Raw genomic sequence first — 11828 nt, 5'->3', positions numbered from 1 at the left:
GTCCCTAATATATTAGGGCCTGCTTTTAACTTAATTCAAGCCCTAGGCATGTGTCTGTGGAGCATGGATGGCTCACATAAGAGCTGGGCTTTGGACGCCTCACTGAGATTATTATTTTTAAGTGCTAACTCATGCAACTGTGAAACCCAAATTTAAAATCCTGGGTCAACAATACACTAGCCCAAAGGCCCAAGCAGGAAACAGGTTTGGTTGTTGGTTTTCTTTTCGTTTTTTAATATATGTGGTTGTTTCTATTTTTCCAAATTTTAGTGTGTGAAAGGAAAGCTGTTCAGCTGACAAAATCTTGGTGAAAGGACAGCGACATGAAAGATTTTCCAGTTGGGGAGCAGGGACTGGGGCTGGGAAGGAACAATATTATGATTTTAGTTAAAAGGGACAATATTTTGTTTCAAAGCTGCAAGAAGGGTTTTTGTGCGCTCCCAACTTTCCAGTTCAACAGTTGAACATTTGCTTTGTAAATCAAAGGCTTTGGGAATTACCTGGGGTTTTAAAGAAACACCAAGAGGTTAAACCTGCCTGGCACAAACAGTCCACAAAAGGCGAGATCCACCCTCAGGGATTTTGCCTGAAGCAAAGGCAGAGCGAAGACAAGGGGGGGGCACAGCTGGTGGGGCTGCCCAGCGCAGGGGAGCCTCCGGCCCCACGAGGAACGGGGACAACGCCACGACATTGCAACGAATACAGGGGCGAAAGAAAGCCTTTCATCAGCCCCCTCCTCCATCCATGCCCCTGACAAGGCTCCCACTGGGGAATAACCTCGCACTTGCCAGGGCAAACGCTCTCTGCCTTGCAGACCACAACTCAGGTCAGAGCAGGGTGCACAGGGTGAAGTCTGTGCCACACGCCAGGGGCCACGGGACCAGCCAGCTCCGCTACTTGCTGTTTGGGGTTTGCTTCTCCTGCGCCATCCGCTTGTGCTTCTGGGCGATGCCGTAGGGGACGTGGGCAGCGACAGTGCCCATCTCCTTGGCTCCCTCCACGTGAAACATCTGGTCGTCGAAGAAGATGTGGGGACGGATCTTCTTCAGCAGCGGCCCCTTGGGAGCCCCGGCCAGGAACAAAGCTTCATCTGTCTCCAGGCCCCAGCTGCGCAGAGTCTTTAGGGCCCGGGCTCCTGAGCTGGCCGCGCTCCTGGCAGTGACCAGGTAGGTGCGAATGGGACACTCCATCCTCAGCCCCTTGGAATAGAACTTCTTCTGCAGCTTCCCCAGGGCCTCCAGGAAGCCCTTCAGGGGTCCCTGCCAAAGCAAGAAGAAACCGTCACTTTGCAGAGCTCCATGCTATCCCTTCCTCCAGGCACCCAGTCCCAGCAGAGCCCCCCTTCTCCCTGTGAGCTCCCAGAACCAACAGCGAGGGGCCAGCTGCAGCCGGCCCAGGGGCCAGCAGTACCAGGCTGCTGACCCACCCCACCTCACACTCTGCATGCTGACCCCATGCTTGTTCCCAGAGGCAAAAGCATCCCCGTGGGCTGTCTCTCTCCCAGAGGCTTCTTCTGGTTGCACCCCAGTACTACCTGTGCCAGAGGCTTGTTCTCATGAGCCTTTTCATGCTCAAAGAACATGTCCAAGCCGTGAGCCTTCACGATCTGCTCTGACTCATCAGAGAAGAGCACGGCATCACCATCAAATGCCACCCGCAGCTGGTTCTCCGACACCTCCAGGTCTTTGCTGGGGCTGAAGATGGTGGCTGCAGCGATCCCTGTGGAGGTAAACCGTGAGACAAGAGGTGACAGTTACCCAAGGATCCAGTCTTGTGGCTTATCCATTGGGGAGCAGAGCAAAACACGATGGGCTGGAAGCAAACACTGCAAGGAAATGCATGCACCCAGTAGTGCCTGCAGCTTGGCCCCAAGACCTTTTACAGCAAAAACAAATCCCCAGATGACAAACCTCACTTTGCATAAACACATTAACACAGGAAAACAGTGCCTTTGCCTTGGAAGAGCTGCTGAGCTCGAGGAAACCCTTATTTCTATGGAAACAGGAGGCTCTTTGGAGCATCAAGGATGGGCTGTGGGACAAGGCAGACCCTAGCTGCACATCGACCTAGGGACAGGGACATTGGAGCTATTGCTTATGGCATCAACCCCCTGAGGGGTCTGGGCTCCCCCCCGCTGTCCCCCCCAAGCTGGACCCCAGACTCACCCTCTTCAATGGCCCCACTCACTTTCTCTGCGTCGGAGGAGAGGTAGAGGTTGGTGTGATAGGCCTTGAGGTAACAGATGGGGCTGTTCCCTCCCGTCATGCAGAACCTCTCGATGAACAGATCTGAGGGCAGATGGACCCCAGGGTGAGCCTGAGTGCCCCCCAAACAAGCCTTGATGCTGCTCTCCTGGGGCCTCCCAGGAGTCAGCAGGATGGGGGCTAGTTTTGTTACTGCCGTTAAACAGCGTGGCCGGCAGCCAGAGCATCCTCACCACCAGCCAACTTCCGCTCAAAGCCCAGGAAATTTGGGAGAAATGGGCTCAGCGTGTGGTTTGGAGGAAGAGACAGGAGAAAGCGTCTCCTTATCTTGCTGCCAGGCAATAACACTCTGCCCAAAAGCTGTCAGGACCTGCACAAAGCACAGCTTTGCTCTCAGCTTACCATAGTGGTTGATGCTGTTGATCAAGCGAACCCCAACCTGGGCATGGTTGTTGGTCATGAGGACGATGTCGAAGAGCTCCTCACTGTCGGGGTAGAGCTCGCGCAGCTGCGTGTTCACTGCCTCCAGCGCCTGCAGCACCCCAGGGCAAGGCGGGGGTGTCAGAGAGCCCCAGGCATGGCCCTGACCCCCTTCTCACCGAGCAAAACACATCTGTTCACCAAAACCAGGGATCTGGCCCGAACCCAATGACACCCTGAGCCAAACTGACATCAGCAAGCAGCTTTAGCTGAGGAAAAAAAGACTGATTTTGGGGGGGAAAAAACCCACATAGCTACTCTTCTATTTTCAAACACAAAAGGCTTCAAGTTTTCATTAGGAGATGAGAATAAATTAGTTCAAAGTTACAGATAAGTGTTTTTCAACGAATCAGAAACAGATCAAGTCTCTTCCCATCAAGTGGATTAGTCTATTCATTGGGAATGGGCAGGAGATTGCTTCAGTGAGGGCCAGAACACAAAATTGCACTAAATCCAGTGGAACTGGGGCAGAAATTGGGAAATATTTTTAAAGGTTGAAATGCCTTATTTCAACATGTCAAAATTAGAAATTGGCAGAGTCTGTAGCAAGGCGAAATGCAGCCAGTTTAAAAGGATATATAAATTGTAATAAAAAAAAAAAAAGAAAATTCCCTAAAGGGAAACTTTAAATATGATCCAAAGAGATGATTTCTTCAATTCTTGAGCTCGGTTGCCAATTTGGAAAACGTAGTGTTTCCCCAGTCCTGGAAGACGCACATCACTTGCCAGGAGGTTTATTTGACCTCTGTTTGCTCTGTGGCTACATGAGCTAAACGAGCCACGCTGCTCATTTCCCGTCCCTTCCCCACACAAGCACCCCACAGCACTCCCGTCTCCCCAAAACTTGTGGGTCAGGGCCACAGTGCAGAGTCAGCTTAGGCGGGTAGCCGCTCACCTTGACGAAGGGGAAGGCGGGCCCAGGGAGGAAGGGCTCATTCTCATGGTCCAGCTGGTATTTCACGTAGGCCTCTACCCCTTGCTCGTTGTAAATCTTCTGCTCCTCCTCCATGCGGAAAAGCGCTCGCGATGACACTGCGATGGTGATGGCGTTCTCGGGCTTTGGCTGCAGGGAAAGGGAGAAAATGGGGTGGCAGCCCCTGCACCCAGCCCCGCGGCCCGAGAAGGCATCTGTTAGCTTTCAACACGAAAGCCCACAGGGTGGGTGACACCTCCATAGCGATTTGGAGGATAAAGGGGCAACTGCAACCCTGACCTTCCAGTGCTTCAACATATGAAGCCCTGACGCACTGTCCCCACAGAATCGGGATACTTTAGAGTCGTCTTCTGCTGCTCACACCATGCCCAAGCCGTCCCACTGCAAACAGGCTCCCAGGACCCATCCAGACCCAACATGCTACCCCAGGAGAACCAGTCAACCCCATGCAAAAGGAATTTGTGTGGCTTTTCCCTCCCCAGCCAGGAAAAACCACACACTGCGGCTCGGCCAGATCTGCACTCCCACGATGCTGTCCAGATGTGACAAACAACCCGTGCCAGCTCAGCTTATAAAAACACTTGATATAGTTATTGTGGGTGGAAACATGACAAACAGGTGGTGCAAGCAATGGTTTATGAGTCATTATTATTAATGTTTGAGGGCTTGATCCAAAATCCACTGAAGTCAACAAGGGGCCTCTAGTGGGACTTGGCAGTGAGAGAGGGGACACCAGGAAAGTCAATCTCACCTTGACCCCCACCCGTCCTCCCTCTCCCTTTGGAGGGCAGAAGGGTGTTAATCCCCATCACTCACTTGCAAGCATGAAAGCAAATTCATTACTGATGGCCAACACAAAATCCTCGCTCCCAGAACAGCAAATCCTAAGGAGGGACAGTGGTGCAGGCAGCCCTGTCCCCTGCAGACTCTGCCTGCAGCGAGTCCTGGGAGCAGGACAGGGCCTGGGGGCTCACACGGGGGATGCTCCCCAGGAGCAATCCCAGCCTGTGCACTCTCTGGCTGCTCTCAGGGATGCATCTCCACAGGGAGCCTGTGAAATCCAGGCCATCAGAACTTGAGAAACACCTCACCCTCAGCTCCTCTGTGATTTCCGGGATCCTTGTGTAGGATGTTGCCGCGTGAGTAATCCTCTGGCAATGCGGTTTGCCCAGGGCAAGGAGGGTGCCTTGGCCAGCTGCTCCGCACACCCAGGTGCTCCAAAGTTCAAGCTCCCACCCTGCCTAGGGCTGAGTTTTACAGAAACAGCAGCCTGGCAAGGACAAGGTACCCCACCCGCATCGGGGATCTTCATTCCCCGCAGGGCTGGGCCTCGCTCTGTCTCCATCCCACTGATCCTGCCCAGCATGGACATGCATGCAGGAATGAGTCAACGGCAGCCCCCATGCCATTCCCAGCACCGCACCCCCCTGTAAGCAGCGCTCAGGGCCAACCCTGCAGCATGGTTGGTCCCAGACACCTCTCCAAGGCCGCACCAGTACCCAAAAATCCCCAGCAAGCAGATAAAACAGTGAGCAATTAGCACTAGACACGGATTAGCTCAGGCTGAGAATATCACTGTGGCCAGAGGGATCCCTTTCCCACAACATTTGCAGAGAAATATGGTCCCATTTGGAAGCGGCTCTTTTGAGGAAGCAGGTGAACAACGCCCAGGACACGCAGGATCACCCAGGTCCACCCAGAAGCTGATCAGTGACACCAGCATCGCTCCCACAAGTGAACGACAGCCAGCTCCCCATCTTACCTTTAGCTACCCAGTGGGCGTTAGCTATTAACTTGTCATGGGCCAAGTCTTGGCACTCCAACTCATTAATTAATAACTCTGGTGTCATGGGCCATTTATTAACTGAAAATATTAATAAGTATTAAAGGTCTTGAGACATCCAGCCATTAGCCTTCAGCAAGGAGTCCTGCCGCTCCATGCTGCTCCCGAGTCCCTGCAGCGCTGGGTTATTTATCTGGGTATGTAAGAGAGCTGCTGGGCGTTTGCTCCCTGCTCCGGGTCCCCGATGGACTGCAGGGCAGAGCATCCTCCCCAGCCAGCCCCGCAGGAGGATCCCCAGCAGAGAAAGTAGGTCAGCAGCACACACAGCGCAGAGGCATGTTCAAGGGGCTGAGATGCGAGCGTGTGGGGCCATAAGCCCAGCCTAGCAGGGTGCCCAGCCTGAATTTGCATCTCTGTCTCCCCGCAGCACACACCTTGCACCCTGCGGGTGCCAAGAAAACAGGCACCTTGCACAATGGCAACCAGCTGCTCAAGGTCCCTCCCCTGCCATTTAAAGGTACCAGCCTCCAGGAGGTTAATTTAAGAGGCAATAAACACAGCAATAAAAATAACCGTAAACTTGGGGCTTAACTCTGCCCCACCGTGGGCTGCTGGAGCCCCAGCTGCCTGCGGGCGGGAAGCCCGGCCTCCAGGAATGGGACCTGCCAGATCTTGTTTGCTCCTGCCAAGGAAGATTTGCACCTTTGGAGCACTTTCTGCAGGAAGGTCTCACCTGGGCGATAAGGTAGCTCCCGGCTCTGGCTGGGCTGGAACAGCCCTGCTGTTCTCTGGGAAACGCTGACATTTAAAAAATAAGGCAATTCTGCTCTGTGAGGAGGGAGATGCATTTTGACATTTCTTTGAAGTGGAGGTTTCATTTGGAAGCGTTCCCTCCTCAGGGTTGTTTGGATGCTTCTCCATCCCCATTGGTACTGCAGATGATCATTACTACGTTCAAAAATGGGCTTTAAAAATTCACAGCAGTACAGGAATCACAGCACCCCAAATCCTCCATCAGAGTGCTGTGAACAACCCAAAAAACCCCACTTTGCCTTGAAACATCATAGTTTTGGGGGAAAACACCCTTCATTTTTATCAGGAAGCGTGTGCATGGGAGGTGTCCCACTCGCAGTCCTTGTTACGATGCACTTAGTCCCAACGAGCTGTCGTGGAGCCTGGGCAGCACCCCCATCCCAACACAGCCTCCTGCTCAGCTGCCCCAGCCCCGGCGGGTCTAGGCACTCAATGACAAACCCTGTTTTACCCTCAGAGCAGCATCTAAGGTCAGCCAAGGTCGATTAACGCTCATCATCCAACACAAGCCCAGGAAGTGGCTGTGGGGCTCTGCTCAGCTGAATGCAACCGAATTTGCTGCCTGGGGATTCATGGTGAGCTCCTCACCCTTCCTCCCTTCCCACGGGAAGGTCAGATCCAGCCCCATCCTGAACATCAAGCATGCGATTAATGATGTATTTAACAGAAGTACGAGCAGGGCAGCATGGGAGAAGGTCCCATCCCAACCCTGGGCCCATCTCCGGGCTCAGCGGGACAGGAAGGATGAGCAGAGACACATCCTGACAGCCCAGCCTTCTGAAGAGGAACATCAGCCCTTGGCACAGCCTCCAGGCAGACCACGAGGTCCAAACCCCATCATAGCAGCATAAGTGACCTTTCCAGCAGACTCTGGCTCCATAAAGTCCAAAACCCATCCCAAACCCAAACATCCCAGTTTTGGGGTAAAGATACATTCCAGCAGTGAATGGAAATGGCATGTTTTCCTCTGCAGCCCCAACAGCTGGCAGGCCTTCAAATCGCCCTTCTAATCAGATAGAAATGCTAAGCAGCCCCCCCAAGGATTAGAGGCAGACACTCGGAAATCCCACACGCTCCTGGGATGTGCAGCAGGGCTGTGCCCTCCCACCCACGAGAGCCACAGGCACCCACAGAGGCACCCAACACCTGTGGCTTCACTGCCATCCCCGGAGGCCACCCCTGGCTGGCTCCGAGGCAGGAGCCACAGTGGGGACTCCATTCTGGACCCCTTGATCCTTTTGCCTTGCCTGGGGCTGAATCCGGTGGATCCACCTCAATCCTAAAAACCTGGAGGAACTCTGGCAGCTCCAGGCACTTCCCTGGATGCTGCAGAGACCAAATCCTTGTGGCCAAATTCAAAATTTGGAGGTGAATTTTGGTGTGAGATTTGGTCACAGAAACAGAAGGGGAAGGGGTTGCTCCAGGGTCAAACATGGTCCCAGCTAAAGCATCCCAAAAATGAGGTACCCTGGCGAGCTGGATGGGTCCCCATGGGTGCAGGGGACTGGCAGAGCAGGGGACGAGCCGGGCGCCCAGAGGAGCGGAGCCAGCAGAAGGGCAGCTCCCACCGACCCAGGCTCTGCTCCCTGCGTGGCGTCACTGGAGAGGCTGGGGGACATTTTCTGCATTGCTGAAGAGTGACAAGTCTCATCGCTGACCTCCCCAGCTGGCAGGAACGAGGCTGGAGCAAGCGTGGGAGCCAGGGCGTGGGAAGAACGGAGACCCCTGCAAAGCAGGGAGCCCCGTGGGCTGTGGGGACACCTTGTTAACCTGTTTCCCATCCAGGAATGGGCTCCCCAAAAATGCTCCCCAAAAATCACCCTGGCTCCTGCCATCTTACAACCCATCTCATGGAGGGAGCAGCCCCCACAGCTCACACCCGCTCTCCCACAGGTACCTGCTCCAGCTGACAGAGACATTCTGCCGAGAGGACGGACAGACCCGACACCCGCAAGGGCACAGATGGACGACAGCAAACGCCATTTCCCATGTGCACGAGGGAGCCCTGGGTGGCTGCGAGCCCCCTGCTCGGGGTCAGATTAAAGTTCAGGGCAATGGCTGAGATGTTTTCTGCATTATAAATAATGTGTTTGGAAAACTCAAAAAGTGCCCTGCAGTCGTCCATCACGGGGCGTGACAGCTGCCTGGCAGGGCAGGGCAGCCCAGCTCTGTGCGAGGGCAGCCGAGCCACCTGGCCGTGGGCACAGGGCCCCCAGCCTGCCCCAGCGGAGGGGTGCGGGGCCAGGCAGGCCCCACAGACATCATCCCCAGCCCCACACGGGTGGACGGCACAGCCTAACTTCAGAGCCCGAGCGCCTGGATCTCGGCTCTGACGCTGATTTGCTCTGCAAGTAAACCACATCATTGCCCCGTGCCTCAGTTTCCCCAGCTGTAGCGCAGGGACAGGCGTGCTGGTCACCGAGCTCGCTGCAAGGAGACAAAGAGGAGGAGCCTGGGCTGACATCCACAGCAGGCTGAAAGCATGGCGTGAAAGACAACCAGTCGCATCCCACCACCAAACCAAGCTGTCCCTCCCTCTCCTCTGGGAAGGGCAAAGGCAGCAGCGCTGCCAGTTGGCAGCAGGTACAGGACTGGGGGCTGCAGCCGGGTCCCCCACACGGGAAGCACAGGGGCTGCTCCGAGTCGGGGTCCACAGAGCAGGGTCTTGGCTGTCTCCCCCACCGGAGAGGTCACATGCAGAGCTTCGTTGCAAAAGGTGCCGGCTACCACTGGGCTCCCGACCTCACCGTGGGCAGCGCCTCTGCCGGAGCCCCACGCTTCAGGGGAACCCAGAGCCCCGAGGATGGCTATGGCTGGGTGGGCTCACAGGCTGCAGGGGGCCAGCCCACCCCAGGGTGCAGCCCCCAGCCCTGCCAGGCCGCCAGCCCCACGCTGCCGCAGCTATTCTGAGATACGGCAGCACTTCCAGGCACTCCCATATTTAAACCTGGCAGGCTCAGCCCTGGTTAGATAACACAGGCTTTCCCTCTAATCTCCTGGAGCAGGCGAGCCTGGCAGTGGTGGCTACACCCCTGCGACACCCCACTGCCCCGGGCAGGGATTCGGCCCCCCGGGCTGTCCCCCTGCTCGGCTGCAGCCTCCCTGCCTGCTCCTGGCGGGGCCTCCGGCCCTGGCACAGGGGACAGGTGGCTCATGGGGCACCGAGCCGCTCTGCAAGGGCACCACAGCCCAGGGGGTCCCGGGAACACCCTGGGCACCTGCAGAAACCCAGAGAGACTGGGGGGATCTGGAGTGAACCCAGGTAGCCAAGGGATGCCACGGAGGAGCAGGGACACGTGGAGACACCCAGGGCTTCCCCAAGGACCTGGACAGAGACGGGGGTCAGGGAAAAACCAGAGACACCCCGGGGGACCCCAGAGCACCTGGAGGAGGTGGGGCACCCAGACAGACCCGGAGGGTTCCACGGGGGAACACGGAGAAGACAGGCACCCAGGAGGACCCCAGAGAACCTGTAGGAGGTGGGGCACCCGGAGAGACCCACGGGGACCTGTGGGAGATGGGGCATGCAGGGGGATGCACCCAGAGATGGGGCACCCAGAGGGGCTGGTTCCCCTCCGGGGTGGGGAGCGCTGCCCGGCTCAGCACCTCGGGGGCCCTCACCGATTTAGGCTTCTTCTTGGGGGCGAGGTTGTCGTAGAAAGCCTTGGCGTCGTCCCATGGCTGCCCCGCCGCGCCCGGCGCCCCGGCCGTGCCCGGAGGCTCCATAGCGCGGCGGCTCCGGGGCACCGGCTGGTCCGTGCGCGGCGGCGGCGGCGGCGGCGGCTCCTCCCGTACCGGGAGCTCCCGGAGCGGCTGCCGGGCCGGCGGAGCGCGCTTTATAAGGCATCCCATGAAGCTCCGGGGTTTCAGCCCACCGGGACACGGCTTAACCTCTTCGGGACCGAGCCCTCCCCGCCGCACCCCTCCCAACACCCCCCCCAAATACCGGGGCGCTGGCGGCGGCGGGGGGGGGGGGGGGCGGGCGGAGGGAGGCGGGAGCGCTCCACAGCCGCTCCAGGGCAGAGTCAGCCCCGGGGAGCGAAGGGAGGTGGCTGGGGAGAAAGGTGCCATGAGCAGGGAGCTTGGGGAGCACAGGGGAGCAGGAGGTGACAGGGCACCCACGGGAGGCACCGGCTCACTCTCAGCCCAAGAGCATCGGAGGGTCGTTGGGGTTTGCCCATCCTTGCAAAGCACAGAGTGGCACCGGTGCCAGGGGATGGGGTGGCTGGAAGGGCACAAGGGTGGTCAGCACATGGAGCTGGAGGGAAGGAGCAGCCAGGGCAGTGGTTGCGTGCCAGGTCACGGGCGTGCTCACACTCTGCTTCGTGCTGGGATAACCCACAACGCATGCTAGTTAATGGAGTGAGCGCAGAAAATAATTAAGGCTCTTCCCTCATTCTCCCACGAGTGCTGGTGGAATTGAATCCAGCCATAGAGCTGTGCATGGACCCCGGCTTTCAGCTCAGGCTGAAAACCACACCATGACTAGCAGAGCCCCACAACCCAGAGACCCTCAGGGAGCAGGGAGTGTGCCCCAGAGACCAAAACTCAGCAGCCAGGAAGGGCAAAGTGATGGAAGATCCCACCTCATCTCACCTGGGCAGCACCTGGGAGGTCACAGAACCCCAGTACTGAGGCCAGGAGAAGGGTTTTGCCCAAAGCTCTGTGCCAGCAGCTGAACACCAATACTCCCTGTAGATCACAGCCTTGAGGACAACCACGTCCCTGCCCATGAGGCTCATCAAACACAACCTTGCTTGCTCTGATGTTCAAACAGGAGAGCAGAACCAGGGTAAGCTGGGTGCTGGTGAACAGTGCTGGCTGCAGGGCTCACCCAGCTGCCTGGATCCCAAATCCTTTGGGATGCCCTTCTGGGAGTTCAACATCATTTCACACTCAAAGACTCCTTTCCCCAGGGACTTTTTGCAGGTTCCCCCTGGGAAACACCTGAGCTTCCTTTAGAGTGGCCCCAAGGGAAGGCAGAGCTTCGAGGGCCCTGGGATCACCAAGGCTATTCTCAGAGTCCCCTCCTAAGCTTGAGTTACTGCTCTTTCAAAGAGCAGCTCTGGCACATCCCCAGGCTCTCACACAGTGGGGACAACCTGCCCCATCCCTCCTTCTCCAGGCACTGCTGAGCTGCAAACACACACACACAGAGGCTCCCCAACAGCCCAGATGAGCATGGCAGCCAAACCTAAGGTGCAGAGCTCTCTCTCAGCAGCACTTCTAAAAATATACACTCATTACCATGGTTTTGGCATCCTCCCATCTCTGTGCTCAGGTGCTGGCTGCTGCAGGACAGATGAGATGCTGGTGATTTGCAGGAGGGAAGCCGAGCCACTCACCTCCCCGCACGCTGGAGCCAGGCAGGATGGGCTGAGCAGCACTGCACAGCCCAGCTTGCAGCCAGGAGCCAGCCCTGCCTGATTAACTACAGAGAAGTATTTAAAGTTGGTGAGAGCTCCTTAGCAACAGCCACTGTCTCTGCAGGCTGCTGATGGAGAAGACAGACCAGAGGAAAATATGTGCAGGGAGTATGGGGGTGGAGGAGACTGAGAAAAAGAACAAAGACACAGTGATAGCAGGTCCCAGTTGACCGTGCTGCAACAGGGCC

At 56.9% G+C, this 11828-nt stretch overlaps 1 protein-coding gene across 1 annotated transcript; it reads right to left on the bottom strand.

The window, feature by feature from the left end:
- Positions 1 to 223: 223 nt before the first annotated feature.
- On the bottom strand, positions 224 to 10118 carry NT5C1A (5'-nucleotidase, cytosolic IA). The gene is made up of 6 exons (XM_075114740.1): positions 9836 to 10118; positions 3580 to 3747; positions 2607 to 2736; positions 2166 to 2288; positions 1535 to 1719; positions 224 to 1259 (listed from the first exon to the last, which is right to left on the bottom strand). The coding sequence occupies exons 1-6, from the start codon at positions 10064 to 10066 to the stop codon at positions 894 to 896; spliced, it is 1203 nt and encodes a 400-aa protein (XP_074970841.1). The 5' UTR covers positions 10067 to 10118; the 3' UTR covers positions 224 to 893.
- Between the last annotated feature and the right edge of the window lie 1710 nt (positions 10119 to 11828).

This window comes from Phalacrocorax aristotelis, chromosome 20 (genome assembly GCF_949628215.1).
Source record: "Phalacrocorax aristotelis chromosome 20, bGulAri2.1, whole genome shotgun sequence".
In the NCBI taxonomy this organism is placed as follows: Eukaryota; Metazoa; Chordata; class Aves; order Suliformes; family Phalacrocoracidae; genus Phalacrocorax; species Phalacrocorax aristotelis.
This window is presented reverse-complemented; position numbering and strand designations above follow the sequence as displayed.